This window comes from Agelaius phoeniceus, chromosome 29, assembly GCF_051311805.1.
Source record: "Agelaius phoeniceus isolate bAgePho1 chromosome 29, bAgePho1.hap1, whole genome shotgun sequence".
Lineage (NCBI taxonomy): Eukaryota > Metazoa > Chordata > Aves > Passeriformes > Icteridae > Agelaius > Agelaius phoeniceus.
The window spans coordinates 3,936,138-3,957,546 of record NC_135293.1 but is presented as its reverse complement, the minus strand read 5'-3'; the positions used below and the strand labels follow the sequence as shown (position 1 = coordinate 3,957,546).

Sequence of the window (21,409 nt, the reverse complement as noted above, 5' to 3'; positions counted from 1 at the left end):
AACCCAAAGCAGAAAACATTTACTGACCAATGAGTGACCCTAAGGGATGGATTCTGGGAATGGACATTTAGGACAGGATTTGGGGTAACACTTGGGGGGTGACCCCTGGCCTCTGGCTGATCACTCGAGGTCCTGGATGGAAAGTTCTAGATGGAGGGGATGGGATGCTGAGTGACTGACAGAGAGCCAGGGTGGGGATTTGGGATGCTCTCAGCAAAGGGATTACACAGGTAGAGGGAGGGGGTACAATGTGGGGTAAACCATTTGGGGAAAATAAGGGGATACAAAGACAAAACCATTATAAACCTAAAAACACACTACAACACAGGGGTGCCAGCATCCTCTGGGGGTTGGATACTCACAGGAATTTCCCATCAGGCTGTGCCCCCGAGTAGAGTCTCCGTTCCGCCTCCTCCCGGCTGATGTTGCCGTGGTACCAGGGCATCCTCTCGTGGGCTGTGGTGGCCACCAGCTTCTCCACCTGGGGAGCCTGGCTGATGATGGCCTGTTCTAGGGCATCTCCCTGGAAAAGAGCAGGAAAAGAGACCTCCTGCCATCCTGCTGCTCTGCTGATGGCTTCAGCACAGCTCACTGGGGGCACATGACACAGAAACTTGGGAAGTCTCGTGATTAATTGAGACCCAACAGCAGCTGAATTCTGTTCTGCTGCAGAGCAGAATTCCTGGCTTATCTCAGCTGACTTAATCCTTTAAATCCAGCTGAAGTCCTTTGACTTTGGTGAGGGACAAGAGAAGGCATCATGTTTCTGTGGGGAATCTTAATGCTGGGCTTGTGGGGTGTCATTCAGCCTTGTGTTCCTGGCTGGGGGCAAGTTGGATCTGTGTCCTGGCAGCCCAAAGGACCCCCCTGTGCTGGGGGCACCAGGCCCAGGGAGGGATTGTCCCACTCTGCTCTGCCCTGGGGCAGCCTCACCTCCAGTGCTGGGGGCACTTTGGGCACCACGAGATCAGAAGGAGCCAAAGCTGTTGGAGAGTGCCCAAAGGAGGGACACGGAGCTGGGGAAGGGCTGAGGAGCAGCTGAGGGCACTTGGCTGGTTCAGCTGGAGCCCAGGAGACTGAGGGGAGGCTCTTGGGGGCTGCAGCTCCTGCCCAGGGCAGGCACAGGGGCAGGGGCTGAGCTCTGCTCTGGGACAGGGACAGGAGCCCAGCAAGGGCTGGAGCTGGGCCAGGCCTTGGCATGGAGCTCAGGGCAAGGTTCTTCCCCCCGAGGCTGCTGGGCACTGCCCAGGCTCCCCAGGGAATGGCCCCAAGGCTGCCACAGCTCCAGGAGCCTTTGGACACAGAATTCACAGAATCACAGAATCACTGGGTTGGAAGAGACCTCCAAGACCATCGAGTCCAGCCCAGCCCCAGCACCTCAACTGAACCCTGGCACCCAGTGCCACATCCAGGCTTTGTTAAACACACCCAGGGATGGGGACTCCACCACCTCCCCAGGCAGCCATTGCAGAACTTTATCACCCTTTCTGTAAAAAACTTTTTCCTGATATCCAACCTGTATTTCCCTTGGCACAGTTGAGGCTGTGTGCTCTGGTTCTGTCAGTTCCTGGAGGGTTAGGGTTAAGAGCCCAGCCCCAGCTGAGCACAGGCACCTTTCAGGAGCTGCAGAGAGCGATGAGGGCACCCCTGAGTCTCCTTTTCTCCAGGCTGAGCACCCCCAGCTCCCTCAGTTGTTCCTCACAGGGTTTGTGCTCCCAGCCCCTCACTGACAGAGCCCTCAGGGCTGCTCAGGGTGGGGTTTGGGGTGGCTGTGCAGGGACAGGGGCTGCACTGGATGATCTTTTGGGTCTCTTCCAGCTCAGGATATTCCACCTTTCCTTGATTTTCTTGAGAGCACAACCTTTCTGGTGCCCCTGCCCTCCTGGCTGCCCACCACCCACAGGACTTGGCAAGGTCGGTGCACTCTGGCAGTCACAGGGGAGGGACCCTGAGCTCCTTTCCCCGGGCTCACGCCGGTGTCAAACCGTTCCTGTCCCTTTGCCAGGAGGTGGCGATGTCCTTTGTGCTATCTGCAGGTGGCCACCCATCTGCTCTGGGGGAAACCCTACAGCATCCCCGGTTCTGGGAGAGAATTCTGCAACAAAATACCTCATTTTAGCACAGAACACCTCAATCGGCTATAGAAACCCTACAGAACAGCTCGTTCACCCTAAAAAAATACCTCATTCTGTCAAACACATTTGGTGTAAATAGGCCAAATTCAGGAAGCTTCTATAGAAAGGCTCCATAAGGGCACTGCCTGAGCCATGTTTCTTTGAGGACTTAAAAGAAAATATAAAATCCCAGAATGATTTAGGTTGGAAAAACCTCCAAGGTAATCGAGGCCAAGCTGTGCCCCATCCCCAGTTTGTCTCCAGCCCAGAGCACTGAGTGCCAGATCCAGGCCTTCCTTGGACACCTCCAGGGATGGGGACTCCAAACCTCCCTGGGCAGCCCCTTCCAAGGAAACAGCAAAATAACCCCTGGAAATGTTTGAGGAGCCAAGGTAGCAGCAGGCAGAAAGAAATGAAGTTCATGGCTGCCAGTGGGACCATTCAGAGTTTTGATTTATATGATTTTTTATATTGTAGATATTCCAGCAATAAAATGCAGGAATTTGTTTGTGGCTATTTTTAAATCTAAATAATTCACAGACCTGATCCAGCACCCCTTGCCTTGGTTTCATGGGTAAAATCTTCAGTGGCAAAAAAAAAATAACCCTCCAGAGAGGCAAAAATTCTACTCCAAATAGTGCAAAAGACCAGAGCAAAAGTCTAAGTCTGGTTTCATTTCATCTTCAGCACAATGTTTGGAGGCATAGGCACCTCACATATGGAGAGATGCTCCCAGATATCACAGAATATTCTGAGTTGGAAGGGACCTACAAGGATCATCAAGTCTAGTTATTAAGTAAATGGGCCCATATGGAGATGGAACCCAAAACCTTGGCATTATTAGCACCATGCTCTGACCAACTGAGCCAATCCCAGGATTGGGATGGAGAATCTGCTGCCAGCAGCGCCAGGGACACATCCATGGCATGGGAGTCATGTCTTTATGTGTCTCTGGAGCTCTGTGGTTGGGTTTTGGGATGGGTTTGTTTAGTTCTGGGATGGGTTTGTTTAGTTCTGGGATGGGTTTGTTGGGGTTTGGGATGGGTTTGTTGGGGTTTGGGATGGTTTGTTGGGGTTTGGGATGGTTTGTTGGGGTTTGGGATGGGTTTGTTGGGGTTTGGGATGGGTCATTGGGTCTTGGCATGAGTTGGTTTAGTTCTGGGACAGGTTTGTTCGGGTTTGGGATGGGTTTGTTTAGATCTGGGATGGGTTTGTTGGGGTTTGGGACAGGTTTGTTGTGCTTTGGGATGGGTTTGTTGGGCTTTGGGATGGGTGGTTGGCTTTTGGGATGGGTGGTTGGCTTTTGGGATCAGAGCTCTGGTCTAAGTCAGGGAGCATCCCATGGGCTGCAGAGGAGAAGGACACCTGGGGAAAGGCCTGCTAAGTGAGCTCCTGCTGTTCCAAGGATGGGTCTGAAGGCTTGGGAAGATGTTTAGACCAGCGTGTGGAGAAGAAACTGGGAAAGAGCAGGATTCAGACCCCTCACAGTGCCAGCACCCTCCAAGGAGAGGAACCTTACTCTGCTGTGCTGCAAATGGGACACAACAGCACCAAAGGCATCACAGCTTCCCACCCTGTTGGAGCCCTGGCTGCTGAGAATTTCAGACTTTCTGTGCTGCCAGGCACTGACCCCCAAGAGAACACTGGATCTGACCTGAGGCCGTGGAGAAGCTTCCAAAATGGAATGACAGAGCTGGGATTGTGGGAGTGGAGATTGAATAGAAGTATGTGATATCACAGGATGGGAAACTTAGAGTTTAAGGTTTTAGAATACAGTAATATATATAAAGCAAGATGGAGGTTTTGGGGTGGAGCCTGGTTCTTCTTCTCCACCTTCTTCTCCATGGGTTTGGGTGGTTTTGTGTAATTGGATAAAAAAGTCCACATTGTGGGCATGGGTAGTTGGTTATTGGTTAAAAGTAAAAACAATTTAAGTGTCATTTCTTAATTGGACAGTTTATCTTTAGAAGGCCTTGTAGAGAGAGAGATGGGGCTCCATTTTTTAGTTTGTTAGAGTGAAACTGTAGAACTCAGGGTTTGTGGGACTGTGACATAGATAAGAACTGATAAACAAGAAACACCATCTTGCGCAATTAATCCTGACCCTGGCAAAATGCAAGAGAACCAAAAAAAAAAGAAAAGCAAAAAAAAGAAAAACAAAACAAAACCAAAGAATCCACACCACCCCTCCCCTGGAAAGCCCCAGTACCTCCAGTTTCCAGGTCTGCCGCACGTATTCCCGCACCATGTTGTCCCTCATGCTGTCAAAGACACCGGGCTGGGGCTCCACCCCGCTGGGGCGGTTGCAGGGCTTGCGCAGGGGGCAGCAGAGCCCATCAGCGTCCTTGGAGTAGAACTCGCAGAGCTCCTCGGGGCCGCAGTGCGCCTTGCCCCCCAGGATGGCGTAGGTGCCGTTGAGCTGGCGCTCGATGGGGTAGTGGTAGAACTGCAGGTCACACACCTGTCACAGACATCTTTGATGGAAAATCCTTTCCTTAGGATTTTTTCCTCTTGAGAAGCTGAGAGGCCTCAGGAACAAAATGTCAACAATGGTTATCTGCTGCTGTGGAATGCAACAGGTGCATCTGGGATTGGTCTCATGTGGTTGTTTCTAATTAATGGCCAATCACAGCCCAGCTGGCTCAGACAGAGACCCGAGCCACAAACCTTTGTTATCATTCCTTGCTATCCTATTCTTAGCCAGCCTTCTGATGAAATCCTTTCCTCTATTCTTTTAGTATAGTTTTAATGTAATATATATCATAAAATAATAAATCAAGCCTTCTGAAACATGGAGTCAGATCCTCCTCTCTTCCCTCACCCAAGAGCCCCTGTGAACACGGTCACACGCACCATGGAGAGCACGTAGCCGCCCAGGCTGCGCAGGCACTGCCGCAGCAGGAACAGCCCGTCCGCCATCCCGCCCAGCTTCAGGTGCTCCTCGGCCTCCGAGCGTGCGATGCTGCCGTAGTAGAAGGGCAGGTGGGCGGCGGCGTCCGGCATCTCCCCCTCCGCTCGATGGATCACGCGCTGTGGAGGCTGCTGGGCCAGCAGGGAGGAAGGTGACAGCACTCCCCTGGAGGGAAAAGCCTTCAAGTTATAAGCAAATGTTGGGGAAGATGAAACAGGAAAGCCTTATAAATATGATTGTCTGGCAAAAGATTTTGAGAATATAGAAACTATAAGCGAGATTGAAATGAAAGCAAGCTTTGAGATCCCTCAGTTACTGAACAACGGGAAAACAATGGCATGGCCAGCTGAAGGTGATCCCCTTTTGATGGAACAACACCCTCTGCCTGCAGACAGCTCCAAGGGTCAGAGCAGACCCTGCCAGCCTGGCAGAAGGGCCCAAAGAGGAGTTTTTAGGGTTTAAAATGTAACACAGTATGGTAATGTAATGATTCTTATAGGCTGTATGGAAATGCTACAGGATTTGTATCTTGTACTAGATTGGTTAGTGAGAATTAGAATATTCAACACAGAAGAAGATTTATTGTATTGTAACGGGAACTTCGCCCTCTTAGCTCTTACCCCTTTTACTCTCACAGTCTTGCCTCTCTTACCCTCTCATCCTCTCTCCCCTCTCTTCTCTCAGTCCTGCTCTGAGCTGTGCCTGGCAGCTCCCAGCAGGGCCCTGCACCCAGGCCCTTTGCAATAAACCCCAAATTCCATGACCTGGCTTCAGAGATCTCTCATCTTTGTCCATCCCAACCACTCCGACCCCACGACACTCCTACAACCAAAAGGCTTCTCCCATTGTGCCTTGCTGTGATATGCAGATTCAATGTATCCCATTGGCCCTTTGCACTTGCTCCACCCCAGTGCCCTCACCCCACTGGCCCTGGTGCTCTGTCCCACCCCTTGAGAGCCCTATATAAACCCCTGCTTTCACCAATGGAGTGTTTCTTTGTCCCTGGATCCTTTTGAGGAAGGAGCTCAATAAAGGCTCTCTCATACCAAGACCCCGTCTCTCTTTCTGCATCACCCGGATCACAGAGGACCTGAAATCCCTCAGCATTGAGCACAGATGTGCTGTGCCCCCAAGGTGATTTTTTTCAAGACACTTCTGAGCAATACCTGCTGTGACAACCCACTGCTGGGGCCCGGCCTGGCAGGGAAAATTGGTCCCTGAAGCATCATTTTGCAAAATGTTTTAATTGGGGTTCAGACTTCCCTGTCTAGAGGTTCTCCTGCTGGCTTTCTGTGGGGTCATTTCAAACTCACAGCATCCCACATTCCTCTATTCTGCCCTTACTGGAGCTGGGAAGTGTAAATAAAAATCCACCTCATCTTGACTTAAAGATCCCAAGCAACAGAGAATCCACTTGATCTTGATTTATAGATGCCAAGGAATAGAGAAACCATCTGAACCTGATTTAAAGATCCCAAGCAAAAGAAAATGCCCCAAATCCTACAGTGAGTTCCTCCAGTCCTTGATTACCTTCACTATTAAAAATGTGCTCCTTAAATCCATCCTGATGTTTTTAGCCTTGACTTCCTACCATTTTCTCTCCAGCCCTGCTCACAATAAAAGGAAATTCTTTGGCCTCTCAGAATAAATGAGTTTTGCCATGAAGGTCTAGAAGGCCAAAACCTTAAATGCATTGAGATTAAAACATGAGATGGATATGAAACGTCTAAAACAACATTTAGATAAACAACTGCACCAAGCACAGCGAAAGGAGAGAAACCCAAGTGCTTCTGGGTAGACATCAACCATCAGTCAGCAGAAACAAGAAGAAACCTTCCTTGAATTGTTTTTTAAACAATCTGTGGAATTTTTCCCTACAATACCTGGCTCTGGCTGGTTCCTGATGCTCCAATCCCTTTGGCAGAGAGGGCCCTTCGTTGACCAAGTTCCTGCAGAGCCCCTGGTGCCGAAGAGCTTTAGGGCTTGTCTCTGTACAGGGCTTGTATCTCTATCTTGAATCACCTAAAATCCCACCCAGAGGGTGTTGACAGAGCCCAGTTTGCTGTGATCAGTGGAAACATTATCATGACCAAAGGGTCTCATTTGTTCCCTGGAGCCTGAACTTTGGGGTTGCTCCTGCGCAGACGATGACCCCAAAAAGATCGGAGAGATTTTCTCCACCTGCGCCCCCTGCAAACACGTCACTCATGTAAGGAGCAAAGAAACATCAGATTTTGGAGCAGCACGTTGGGTGTTTGCCCTAATTGTTCCCAATTTTACTCTTCTGGCCATGGTGGGAGAAGTTGTTTCCCCATGGGCTGAGCCCACTGCTGTGGTCTCTGCTCCCAGGCAGTGCCCAGAGCTGTGCCTGGGCATGTGGTCAGCCCTGCTCTGGCTCATGCCAGCCTGGTTCATCCCTCCCAGCAGCACAGGGCCCTCCTGCCATCCCCTGGCATCTCTGGAGCTGGGGAGGGCTTGGCTGGATCTCTGTGTGGGAAGGGCTCAGGAGGAACCATTCTGCCCATGCACCCTGCTCTGCTCAGCCCTCAGCAGCAAAGGGCTGCCAGGAGCTGGATTTATGGCCACCAGAGCCTCCTCTACCTATTTGTTGTCCCCACGAAGCTCTGAAATGGCCCTGATGAGAACAGGAAGGGGGAGCAGAGAGGAGGTGTCTCAGCTGAGGCAGGAAACCACAACAGGAAGCGTCAGTGGTTCACAGCCAGGGTGAGAGACCAGCAGAAACCATCCCAGGCACAGCTCAAATCAGCCCAAATTGTGAAGGCCCTGTCACCAAATTCACCAAATGGAGCAAAGTGGGGGTCTTGGCACAGCTGCCAGTCTGGAACGTGGAGATGAAAGGGAACCCCCTGAGGCTCAAACCCAAACTGGAGTTGGTGCTTGGGACCAAAGCCAAGCATCCTAATCCTGTGGTGCCTCCAGACATCAAAGCCCAGACTGGTTCCCAGAGCTGGTTCCCCAGGTTCAGCTCCTGAGACCAGCTGGCTGCCAGCTCTGCCTGAGCTCAGCCTGCTCCCAGGAGGATAACTCCAGGAAAATGGGCTGGAGGAGATGAGCAGTGAGGACTGCAGCTCTTGGGTTTAGCTGCAATCGGGTTCATGAGTCATGTTCTTGAGGAACAGGAAATACTGAGTGGGCAGAGGGACGTCAGTGGCCTCCTGTGTGAGCTGCTGCTTTGCACTGGGAAAAACAGCCATGACATCTGCACCCAAACCTGCTGAATCCCTTCTCTGGAAAGTCCAGGAGCAGAACATCACAGCAAGTGGAGCACCTGTGTCAGCAGCTCAGCCAGGTGAAAGTGAGAGGGCAAAAGTTATTGATGATGTGAGCCCTCACAGAATTTCCAGCTGCCCACACAGGGTGCTCTGTTATAAACAGGATGTTTTCTCTCACCAAACACAGAGCTGGGAGTGAAGAAACCCTCACAGAGATGGGAGAGGGACCCAGGGCTCAGAGGTTGGGTCAGGCAGTGCCACCTAAGCCTTGCTGCCACAGATCAACCCTGGTAGGAAATTACTCTGCTGAGTAAAACCTTCCCAGTCCTGAGACATGAGGGAAAGTCACCCCCTGAAGCCTGAGAACACATTGGAACAGGAAGATTTATATTCCCTCTAAAGCTGTTGCTTTTAAATATTTGTCCTGGCTGGTTTTATTGCCCACACACCAGCTCAGGGTCTCCCCTAATTCTTCTTCCAAACTCTGTTCCTTGGCACCAGCTCTGCATGGACCTGAGCAACCCTGACCAACCTCAACAGACCTGCACAAATCACCTTCAACTTTGTTCTCCCACGCTGCCAAATGCAGCCAAAAATGAGAACCAGTTTCATGGACCAGCACCTGAAAGAACCTGCAAGGGACCTTCCACCATTATTCATATTCAATTATTATTCATTTTTCCAGTTTCATCTGTGTCCCTGGGGCTGCAGGTGCTGGGTGTTCCCTTGGGTTTGGGTGATCCCACAGGTTGGGTACAGAATTCACAGAATTCACAGAATTCACAGAATTCCAGAATCACTGGGTTGGAAGAGACCTCCAAGATCATCGAGTCCAACCCAGCCCCAGCACCTCAACTGAGCCCTGGCACCCAGTGCCACATCCAGGCTTTGTTAAACACACCCAGGGATGGGGACTCCACCACCTCCCTGGGCAACCATTCCAGAGCTTTATCACTCTTTCTGTGAAAAACTGAAAGAATGATAAATCTTTCCTAATATCCAACCTGTATTTTTTTTTCCTAATATCCTAATTAGGTTTTTCCTAATATCCTGCCTATAGGATAGGATCTCACCAACTTCCTAATATCCAATCTATATTTTTTTCCTAATATCCAACCTATATTTTTTCCTAATGTCCAACCTACATTTTTTTCCTATTATCCAACCTGTATTTCCCTTGGTGCAGCTTGAGGCTGTGTGCTCTGGTTCTGTCAGTTCCTGGAGAAAGAGCCCAGCCCCAGCTGGGCACAGGCACCTTGCAGGAGCTGCAGAGAGTGATGAGGGCACCCCTGAGTCTCCTTTTCTCCAGGCAGGGCTGGAAGCCCAGGGCTTCCTCTGGTGATGGCCACGTTGGCAAGTTGCTGTGATGATGTGAAGATGCACCCAAAAAAACAACTCCCACATGAAATGAGTCGGGTCTGTGCCCCACAACACAGGAAAGGCAGGCAGGAAGCCCTGGAGATGTCACTCAATCACATCTATTTATAGCTGGCCACTCGTTTTTACTCATATCAGACAAGAACCAACAGGAACTGGTTTGATTTTATAATTTCCCAGAACAGCACTTGATGCAAATCCAGACCAGTTCCTGAGAGCAGGGGGTTATACTGGTGAAACTGGAGGCAGCACTGGAAGGTTCAGCATCCTGTTAGGACCATGTTTTGTGTCTCCTTGTCCTGGCAGCAATGATCCCACACACTACAAATAATCCCAGCTAACGCAGCCACAATGGGGTGGCTGGGACAGTCTGGGGGGGAGCAGGTGGGGAAGGGCTGAAGGATGGGAATTGTGATGGGGAACAAGCCTGGAGAGGGAAAAGGGGGGGTCTGGGGGGCTTCTGTTCTTTGGGGATGGTTTGTGTTGCCAGTGTGGGGTGGTTTTAACAAATCCCTAAATGGAGTTTAACTGGGAAGTGCCAGGAAAATGTGCCTGGGGATGGCTGAGAGAGGAATTCAGCCTGGGATGGGGCCTGGGGGCTCTGAACTGCTCCAGGGGTTCCTTCTGCTGCTCCTCAGGGCTTGGGTGTCGTGTGGAGAGGCTTCTGATGGGCACGGGGATGGACCAGGTTTGGGATTGCTGATGGACAGGGGACAGGGTGGATTTGGGATTGTTCTGGGGTCATTCCTGATGGACAGGGGAACAGCCCAGGTTTGGGATTGCTCCAGAGTGGGATCCTGGTGGACAGCCCACCTCAGCCTGGGTTTGGGATTGCTGATGGGCAGGGGGACAGCCTGGGTTTGGGATTGCTCTGGGGTCATTCCCAATGGATGTGGGGGGACCAGTCTGGGTTTGGGATTGCTCTGGGGTCATTTCTGATGGGCAGGGGGACCGGGTGGATTTGGGATTGTCCTGGGGTCATTCCCAATGGATGGGGAACAGCCCAGGTTTGGAATTGCTCTGGGGTCATTCTCAATGGATGGGGAACAGCCCAGGTTTGGAATTGCTCTGGGGTCATTCCTGATGGACAGGGAACAGCCCAGGGTTTGGGATTGCTGATGGGCACGGGGATGGACCAGGTTTGGGATTGCTCCGGAGTGGGATCCTGATGGACAGCCCACCTCAGCCTGGGTTTGGGATTGCTGATGGGCAGGGGGACAGCCCGGGTTTGGGATTGCTCTGGGGTCATTCCCAATGGATGGGGAACAGCCCGTGTTTGGGATTGCTCCAGGGTCATTCCTGATGGACAAGGGACAGCCCAGGTTTGGGATTGCTCTGGGGTCATTCCTGATGGACAGGGGACAGCCCAGGTTTGGGATTGCCCATCCTGCAGCAGCACCACAGGTGTGGTGTGGGGCACCAGCTCTGCCCTGAGCTCCCCCGGGCTCTGCTGCCTCCTTGTCCCCTCCTGATGCCAAATGGCCACAAAGCTGCTTCTGGCGGTGCCTCACCTGGACCCACCTGCATTTAATGCCAGAATAAATACACTTTGTTCTGGTGCTGTTTGCTGCAGAGGTGATGGCACAGCCAGGGACCTCCTGCCTGTCCCCAGCCCTTCCCTGCATTTCATTCTCTTGTTTCTGACTGGTGGTCGAAGACAAGAAAGAGGCTGGAAGACACCTTCAGTGTCCAAGTTGCTTTTGCAGATTGTTCATCCCAGGACTGGTTGGGGCTGTGTAAGAGGAGGAACTGAGGAGCTGATTCCGGGAGGATTCTTGGGGGTTTTGTTTGCTTTTTAAATCTTAAAAATTTTAATCTTAAAAAAATAAGATTGTTTAAAATCTTAAACAGAAAACTTGCAATAATTTTGATTTAAATTGAAACAACTTTGATTCAACTTGAAATAACTTTGATTCAATGCAATGTTCCTTAGTTCAAAGAAAAAAAACCTGAAAAACTTCACTTTGCCTTGACCTGGCTGCATTCTACTAATTACTAAAGTTTAATTATTTATGCACTCCATGGCAGCTCTTCCCAACCTTTAGGAGCACTCACATTCCTGGCTGGAGCTGCCGTTCTGCCCTCCCTGCTGGCTGCTAATTAAAGCCAAAGCTGCTCAGCTCTTGATGAACACTTGAGCTGTGTGGGAGTTTGTGAGAGCCTGTCTGTGTTTGTGCTCACAAACACGGGCTGGGTGCAGATAACGATCTGCTCCCCTGCTCAGGGAGCTCACTGACTCACAGCTGCCTGAAATGGGTGAGTTTACGGTAAATCTGCAGGGAAAACCTCCCTGATTCCCACCGAGGACCTGGTCTGCTCTTGCTGCCCTTGAACAAGCTGAGTCCTCAGTGCCCCAGTGTGAAAAGTGCACATTGTATGGCTCTATGCAGATATTTACCATATGTATTTTGATGTATTGATTAGTAGTGCTGTATTAACATTTTAGTAATAAATGTAGTCTTGTAATTAAAAGGTAACTTTTGTAGTTATTTATTTTGTAGTTAAAATAAGAACTATGTTAGTGGGATTTTTTTAAGAAAGGAATGAGGCACTTGCTCCAGAGAGCAGTCCCAGGACACCTGAATCTTTCAGAGAAAGAGAATTTATTGCTCCATTATCAGAAGAAATGAACTTCTTCCTGCCTTGAAGGCACTGTCAGGATTAGAAGGAAGAAGTTGATGATGACCAGAGAGAATCCTGTGTTTGAATGGAATTTATGCATCATGTATGAAGTGTATGAATATGCAACAGGTTATTGTTTTTAAGGGTTAATCCTCTGTTAACTGTGTCCTTTTCCGGGCTTGTGCTGCCCAGAAAAAGGTACCCAGACTGTCCATAACTCTTTGTCTTTATTGTCTCATATTGTCCTAATTCAATTTGTCCAAATGATTATTACTCTAATTGTATTCCTATTTTTATAACCATTTTATTACTATTAAACTTTTAAAATTTTAAAAACAAGTGATTGGCGTTTTTCACACCCAGCGCTGCCTGATGCAGAAAAGCTCCAGAAAAAATCACCAAGGGTGGAAAAGACCTCGAACCTTTGACCCAAAGCCCAGCTCTGAGTGCCATGCCCAGTTGTTCATTGAGCACCTCCAAGGTGTTTCACTGCTTCCCAGGGCAGCCTGTTCCAGTGCTTGACACCTTTCCCGTGGAGAAATCCTCCCTGATGTCCTCCTCCCCCTCTGAAGTGAAATGTGGGAGCCATTTGGACCCAGGGACGATCCCCAGTCCTCTTCAGGAGGAAAAATATTGAATTCCACAGCACTGGCAAGGCCCGTGGAAGGACCTGACAATGAGGGAAGGCTCCTGGCAGTGACAGGAGCAGGGAAAAGCTGGTCCTGGGGAGCTCAGTGTCCCTCTACCCCCTCATAAATCCTTTTTCAGACACCTCATGTCCCTCTATCCCTTTCTAAATCCTTTTTCAGACACCTCATGTCCCTCTATCCCTTTCTAAATCCTTTTTCAGACACCTCATGTCCCTCTATCCCCTTCTAAATCCTTTCCAGAGGCCTCATGTGCCTCTACCCCTTTCTTAAATCCTTTCCAGACACCCATCCCAGTGTTAGTGGAGCTCCAAAGGACAGGGGATGGTCCTGTTCAAGTGCTTGTGAGAATGTAATGTAATGTTATATAGTATAATGTAATATAATATAGACGGTTTTAAGAGCTGGACATTCTAAAATTATTTCCCTTATCATTTTAACCCATTCCTTTCAAGTCCCTCCAAGCCAAACCATTCCATGGTTCTGTGACTCCCTGTTCCAACCTTCCTCCCCATGAGGGACCTGTGGAAGATCCCAGCCAGGCAGGTCTGGTGCCCTCAGATAGCCCCAAAGGCCTGGGCTCTCCTGGTCCTGCACAGGGTTATTTGTTAACAGGAGGAAGCAATTTGCTGCAGGAGAGGGACAGGGCCACCTGCCCTGGGGCTGCTGGGGACACCTCTGTGCCTGCTCCCTTCAGGCTGGGCTTCTCTAACGGCTGGCACTGCAGAAAGGAGGGTTTAGGTTCCCAGAAAGCAATTTCTTTGTTCCCACAAAGCTTCTTTTTGGTGTCACTCTGCTTCCTCTGGGTTTTCTCAGGTGCCTCCCCACAGGGGCTGGGATAGGAATTGCTGTGAGGTCACAGCCACCAGATGAGGGTGATGTCTCAGGTTTGGCTTTTATATTTTTCACATTCTGGGCTGCTTTAGTCTGTTGGTCTGGGCTTCACATGAGGGGAAGGTGAGCTCTGTGCACAGAGCAGGGAGACAAAACAATTCCTGCTCCAGCTGGGGACCAAGGACAAATGATCCAAATCTCAGCCCCAAGAGCACAAACAACGTGGGCTGAAGAGAGAAAAACAAGAAGGATGGGACTAGATGGGCTGGGGCTGGAATTGGACAATGAACTTCAATATGCAAATGGAGCAGAAATATAAAAATGAGAGACCCCGTGCCTGGTCGTGCATTTTGGGACCATTTTGGTTCATCTTGGGCTCAGCCCTGGCTCAGCCCTTGTGCTGCCCAAGACTCCAAGTGGTTAGAGCAGGGACAGAAACCCTTCTTGGAGCTGCCCCTGGTTTGTGGAAGCATCTTCTCCCAGGCCAAATGTCCCTGGTGAGCAGCTTCCCCCTGGAACAGGAGAGAGCAGGAGGATGCTGGGCCCAGGGTGGCACTGCTGGGACATTTCTGTGTAAAACCATGTCACTGTGCTGTCCTCAGGCAGCCTGGCCTCCTCTGCTGGCTGTGGACTGAGCTGTGAAAACACAAACACCCTGCCGAGCCTTTGTGGGGCCACTGGAAACACTCCTGGCTCCAGAGCCATTGATCCTGAACAGTTTTTAATGAGGGGCTGGGGCACAGAGTTAAACACAACCCTGTTGGGACGGATGAAAGTTTGATAAGAAAGTCTCACAGATATGTGTGCTTAGCAGAAAGATTTTTAAATGTTGAGTCTGGTGAAGGAATAGAGATGAAAGTTTTGATCTAGAAGAAAAGAATTGCTGAGCCAGTCTGACTGGATAACCAAGGAGGAAAAGGGTGCGTTAGTTAGAAGGGGTTTTTATGGCTTAGAGCAAAGGATAAACCCACCCCAAACAAGAAGATGTTTTTACCAAGCAGAAAGACAGCACAGGCAAACAAGTCAGCAACGTTGCAAGTAGAAAAAAGGTCTCAGAATTTTCCACTGCAAGAAAACTGAAAAACAGCTTCTAGCTTAAACTGTAATGTACTGACTTTTAGTGATTGGAGAACAGTAACATGAATATGGTAATTATAGTAGTTATGATAGGCTATAGATAATAGTTAAGGTATAGATTGGTTCTGCTGTATTAAGATGCTCAGCAAAGTCTATAATGCATTGTAACCAAAAGAAAAGTCTATAATGCAATGGAACCAAAACCAAAGGGTCTCCAGGCCTGCCTGCAGCTGGAGCTCACAGCTGTGGGCACAGCTCTGTCACCCACCACCCTGGGCTGCTGGAACATCTTAGATACAATAAACTGCATTTTGGAGAGCAGCCTGGAGTCCCACATCCCTCATTTTGGCTCTCAAGTGGCGCCCAACGTGCAGCACCATTAATAAGAGGGACTGGTAAGAGCCTGAATGAGGGATGAGGGTCTCCAGGCCTGCCTGCAGCTGGAGCTCACAGCTGTGGGTGCAGCTCTGTCACCCATGATCCTGGACTGCTGTAACTCTTGGATACAATAAACTGCATTTTGGAGAGCAGCCTGGAGTCCCACACCCCTCATTTAGGCCCTTGCAGAACCCCCCCTTTCCTGCCTGGCATCCCCCTGTGCTCCTGTGGGCTGAGAGCTCAGCCCTGGCTCTCAGCAAATGATGCCAGGAGCTTTGTCCTGGGGCTGCAGGAGCACAGAGCTTGTCCCTGCCACCAAGGTGTTGACAACAAATGGAGAGCAGTCAGAAATGCTGCAGCTCCTCTGGCTTTGGGATCGAGCAGGAAACTGCAGCAGTTTGTGCACAAGTTGGAGGAGAAGGACTCTGGTTTTTCCTTTGCTTCTCCCTGGCCTCCCTGCATTCACCTTTTGCTGAAATTACAACTTATACACAACATCAGGGGCGTGGAGATTGATCCTGCCAGGGCAGAGGATTTGGGGAGTGTCAGACTGCAGGAAGATTAAATGAGATATTTATGTGAGGGAATTGTGGCTGAGCCCATTCCTTTACTACTTCCTTACTCCTGCAGGTAGCACAGCCTTGAGCAGGGTGTAGGAGAGGGGGCACAGAGGGCTTTGAGAGCATTGAAAATAAATTTACCCCGACCTGCACTGGTTTGGGTCCTCCTGAAGGTGCTGAGCAGGTTTTAAACTGCCCTGAGCACCAGATCCTTCTCTCCCCTACCCCTCTCCCTGCTTCAGGTGCTGCAGGGGCTCACAGCTCGATTTCCAACCACAAGTGACAGTGGCTTTGGTGCATGAACAGCTGTGCTCTTGCCTTGCCTCTGCTGTTTGAAAATAAAGGTGATACATGTGTGAAGTTATCAGCATGCCTGGGTTTCCTTCCTTCAGTAACTCTGCCTTCATTTAAGTTTACTTAAATTTGCTAAAATTTAATTTTAATTCTTATCCAATTCTTCTTTAATTTACTTCCAATTTACTTCCAAGTATAAGTAATTTACTTATACTTTGAAATGGTTGTTGTGTCCCCCTGAGTGACACCTCCCTGCTGAGCACAGCCTCTGCTCTGGCTCTGGGTGCTGCCAGACATGGATGGTCCTGCCCAAAACCACCTCCCTTCTCCTCTCTCTGCATCCCAAGGTGGGTTTTTAAGGAATTCTCACTCTGGGCAGCATCTCTGTGCAGATGTGGAACTTTGTGGCATTTCTGGTTCGCAGTTCTCCACTGGAGCCACCCTCACAGGTCCCTCCTGGAGAGGAGGATTGGAACAGGGGGTCACAGAACCATGGAATGCTTTGGGTTGGAGGGACCTTAAAGGAATGGGTTAAAATTTTAATGGGAGTCATTTTAGAATGTCCAGCTCTTAAAAACTGTCTAGAACCAAGGCAGCTGCTCACACACAGCAAAAACCACCTTGAAAGGGACCATTAATCCCATTTCTGCAGGAGCAGAGCTGTCCCTGGGTCTGGCCCTCCCGGGCTGTGAGCTCAGGGAATCCTGGAATGCTTTGGGTTGGGAAGGACCTTAAATCCCATCCCATCCCATCCCATCCCATCCCATCCCATCCCATCCCATCCCATCCCATCCCTGCCATGGCAGGGACACCTTCTGTTGAATTATGGGGTTTTTAAACAATTTTTTGAGTTTTTAAAATGCCTCTCAGTTGGCCAATCTCTAGGTCAGAAAAGGGCATCATCCAACAACCTTCCACTGTCCCAGGCTGCTCCAAGCCCTGTCCAGCTTGGCCTAGGACACTTCCAGGGATCCAGGGGCAGCCACAGCTGCTCTGGGCACCCTGTGCCAGGTCCTGCCCACCCTCTGAATAAGGAATTCACCCATTATCCATCCCAAACCCAGCAGCTGCCACCCAAACCAGCACTGAGCTCATTGTGCTGCTGCTGTGTCAGTGCCACACGTTGGTCACCTCAGCTTGGACAGCACAAAAATTTCCCTGAGCTGCCCCAAAACTGCCCAGGGCCACTGGAAAGGGGGTGGCATCCACATTCTCTGAAAAAATCCCTTTGCCCAGGATTTTCCTCCTGGGGAGCTGAGAAACCTCAGAGAAAAATGAAAACAATTCTTATCTCATTGGCTTCTCCTGTGTTGTGCTCATGTGGAATGTGTTTGGAGATGGTTTACCCACAGGTGATTGTTCCATTGGGTTCTGGTGTGAGTTGTTTTGACTTTTTTGGCCAACTGGGGCCAAGTTGTGTCAGGAACTATGGAAAGATTCATAAATTTTCATTATTATCTTTTTAACATTGTGTAAGTTTCCTGTCTGTATTCTTTTGTATAATATAATATAATATAATATAATATAATATAATATAATATAATAGTATTGTATTCTTTGTATTCTTAGTATTCCATATTCTATATAGTATTTTTTAGTATAATATAGAATTCTTTAATATAATATAGTATTATCAAGTAATAAATGAACCTTCTGAGAATATGGAGTCAGATTCATCACTCCTGCCTTCATCAGGACATTCCCTGCAGATACAATAGCCAGGTGGAAGTTCCAGCTCCCCCAGACCACTTTGGCCTCTGAACATCTGCAGCAGATGTTGGAGCTGCTTCATCCTCACCTTCCAGTGGGGCACAGCAGCTCCTGTGCTCCAGGAGTGTCTGGAATAGGGACATAACCTCCTGTAGCCCTGCTGGAGGGGCTTTGGGCAGGTTAGAAATATAAAAACACAGAAATATAAAAAATACAGAAATATGCAGCTCTGGATTTGGCTGAGAGACCAAAGTGAATTCTCTGTGCCTGCAGTGCCAGGGGCTCTGCTGTCTGTGAGTCACAGTCTGAAATCTCAGGTGAAGGGGCCACCAGCAGCTCCCAACACCACAAAATGAATGTGTTGGGTTCATCTTTATAGTCAGAATGTTCCTGTGGGCACAGAGGGTGAAAGCTGCTGCCAGGTGAGGAAGGGCTGGAGGAGCCCTCACTGCTCCTCAGACACACCACGAGGAGCTCAGACTGCATAGACCAGACCTAAACATTCCCTGCGGTTTGAAAATTAAGGAATAAAATAAATACCACCCCTGGGGCTCAGTCCCATGATCCCAGCACGTTGGTGAGGTTGAAATGAGTTATTCTGGGGGATGATTTGAGCCTCAAAGTGTTGGAAATGTGACAAGTTCAGGAAAGAGCAGTGGAAGAGATGAAGGGCCTGGCTGGGCTGATTGATGGGCTCAGCCCTGGGGGAGGGAGACAAACATTAATTGTTGGCCAAGAGTGATGGGGGAACATCTGAGAGCAAGGGAGAAGCGTCTGAGGAGCACAAGTTTCCTTCAGAGAGGAAAAACTGGTTTGGATGTGCTCATAAAATGGAACAGGGATAAGGCAGAAGGAATTAATCAGTGGAAAGGAAGTCTGGGTATCAAGAAACATTTCCAAGCAAGAAGATTCATCAGGATGTGGGGCAGGAGGAGCCTGGAAGTGCCATTGGCAGGCCCTCAGCACAGGATCAGGAAATGGGAACAATCCTCCCCAGGCAGGAAGAACCCCCAGTTATGAGCTCACAGGATTTTCCCATTGCTGATTCCTGCAATCCTGAGTTCCATTAGGGAAAATCCTGCTTCCAGTTTCTTTCTGGGGCCAATGTGATTTCTGGTTCTGTCAGTCTTTTGTGGAAAACTGAAAACCACCGAGCACAGGAGGATTTTGTGACATTTTTTGTGTGAAAGGAGAGTGAAACCCTCCCTGTGCACAGCAGTAAATACTCTCTGGCACATTTTTATAATTCAGTGATCAGGACTGAGGTGCAAAAACAACTCATTCTCCATGGTCTGGTGAGTTCCTGGTGTTTGTCCTTCCTGTGCTCTCAAGGGGAGGTTGCATTAATCAATAACTGCCCGTGCTCACGCTGTTCCCACATGGGCTCTATTTAACTCTGCCTCCACTTTTCCACCCAGGAAAAATATCTCTGAGGTGACCTTGCAGCTGAACACCCCAGAGCAGGCAAAACCCAGCATTTCCCTCTTGGAAAGGACACAAGAAGGAGCAGAAGAGGGAAATGCTGCCCCACAGAAAACCTTTGGGGCCCTCGTGTTCTGCTCCCCCTCAAACTGGACCTGGGGGACAAGAGGAGCCCATGGATGTCAGAACCCAGGACATTCCTCTGTGCCTTCAATTTTAACCCATAGAAACAATTAACAACTTTGTGTGAAGATTTAGAAGTCACAAGAGTTTGAGTAGAATGAAAATTAATTTCTCACAGGGTGAAAAAGTAGAATTTTGGGGATTTAGAATGGGGGTTCAAGAGGCAAGATGGAGGAATCTGGGCATGTCCTGTCCTTCTTCTTCTTCTTCTTGTCCTCCATCTTCTGCTGTGATGGTGACACTTTTAGATTGGTTTAGAGTAGAGACAGACTGTCTGACATAGGTGATAGATATTGGAAAACTATTGTAAATAAAGTACACATAGTTCTTAGTATAAAAAGCTAACACCACCCCAAGGGTGGTCAGTGTGCCACAACCCGACCTGCTGGACAGATCTCAGCAGCTCAGAGAAAGAATGGAATAGATAAGAGCAAATAAACAACCTTGAAAAGGAAAACCGACAAATCTCAATTTCTTCTTCAGTCGTAAGGCTGAGGAAAAAAAAGACTTTCTAATACCTCAGGGGTCATCCCAACCACAAAAACCCAAGACATGGGCACAGATTTCACTGGACACAATTTCCCTGTGCTCAGAGGATGGGGATTGGTGCTGGAGGTCGCTCTCGGCTGCGGGGGATGTTCCTGGCTGTGTTTTGGGGCACTGAGAGCAGGGTTATTTCCCCCACAGCCTCTTCACGGGGCCAGCAGCTTTTATTCAGCACTTTCCAGGGTGGAAATCCCTCCACATGCCAGGGAATGGCAGCTGAGCTGGGCCTGTCCTGCCCTGCTTGGGCCCAGCTGAGTGCCCAGAAAGGCCTGGTTTAAGCCATGGGAGTGGATTTTGGGGAGGTGCAGGCAGCACTGAGCACCCCTGATCCCTCTGGCATCCCTCACCCTGCCCTGCTGTGGCTGTGGGGTTTTTCTCTCCACACTCTTGTCTGCCTCCACATCCAAATAATGCTCCTTGGGACAGGATGTGGGAATGCGCGCCCTGTTCACAGAGTGACTAAATTATTCTTTAACTGCTTAAAAAGGCAAAAAGCCCACAAGTTTCTCTCCCAGTTTGGTACAAAGACACCTCATAGGACGTTTGGGACTGCACCTCCGACCTGGGGCTGTCCACTGGACAGAGGCCAAGAGGTCCCACCTGGGTAATTCACTAGGAAAAGAAGAGAATAAAGGAAATAATTGCTTTTGTGGGGTGTTTTAGCAGGAGCAAGAACCTCTCACCCCTAGCTCAGTTTTTCTCTGTAAGAGCTTTGTTATTTTGCTTTTCATTAAGCCTTTCTCTGTTTCCAACACTACCTCAGAAGCCATGCTGCTAATTTGATGCCATTGGGGTAGCTGGGCTGTCTCAGGTGTGATGGGTTCTCTGAGAGCTCATAAAATCTGTCTCCAAGAGAAACCCATCAGCAGGATTTGCAGGATTTGCAGGACTTTCTGGATGCTTTCCCAGCTCAGCCCCAGCTCTGGGGTCCGTGCCCAGTTTGCCCAGTTTGGTTCTGGTAGGACCCTCCTCCATCCATCCCCCTCTGTACTGGGGGTGACAACAGGACCTTGAACATCTGACACAGAAACTGGGAGATGCTCTCCCACTGGTTAATGCTCAGTCTCCCCTAGAACTGCATTAATCAAACAAAGTTTATTGGCTGTGATATTTTATTTCTGGGGGCGCTCCCACCTCTGCCTCTGTGCGTGAAAGATCAGGAGCCCAGATAAAAACTGAGGGGCAAACCAGACATGGATGTGTTCACAGATCATCTGCTGGATCTGCACAAACATCTGACAGGAAAAAAAGTTGTGATTTTCACTGAAAAAAAAAAACCCAGCACTTTCCACTTGCCCTGCAGATCTCAACATCAGATTTGGGTGTGATCTGCTGCAGGGTGCTCAGTGCTGACTGCACCTTTCCAAAATGAAATTAGAAGGGTTCACTCAGCTTCAGAGACCAACACTGGGAGTTTTCTGGCGAGATGGAGAGCAGGAGAGCCAAAAACCTGAATAATCTGTTCTTCCCTGGCTCAGCCTGTCACATCTAAGTGACTTCA

General features: G+C 49.4%; 1 protein-coding gene across 1 annotated transcript in view; it reads right to left on the bottom strand.

Moving 5' to 3' along the window:
• The window catches only part of ZAP70 (zeta chain of T cell receptor associated protein kinase 70), a 41,835-nt gene that overhangs the window by 15,175 nt on the left and 5,251 nt on the right, over positions 1-21,409 (bottom strand). The window contains exons 2-4 of the mRNA XM_054650165.2: positions 4,968-5,190; positions 4,324-4,575; positions 363-523 (exon numbers count right to left, since the gene is read on the bottom strand). Coding sequence (XP_054506140.2) covers positions 363-523; positions 4,324-4,575; positions 4,968-5,117 — 563 coding nt within the window. The 5' untranslated portion in view covers positions 5,118-5,190. The remainder of the gene's footprint in view (positions 1-362; positions 524-4,323; positions 4,576-4,967; positions 5,191-21,409) is intronic.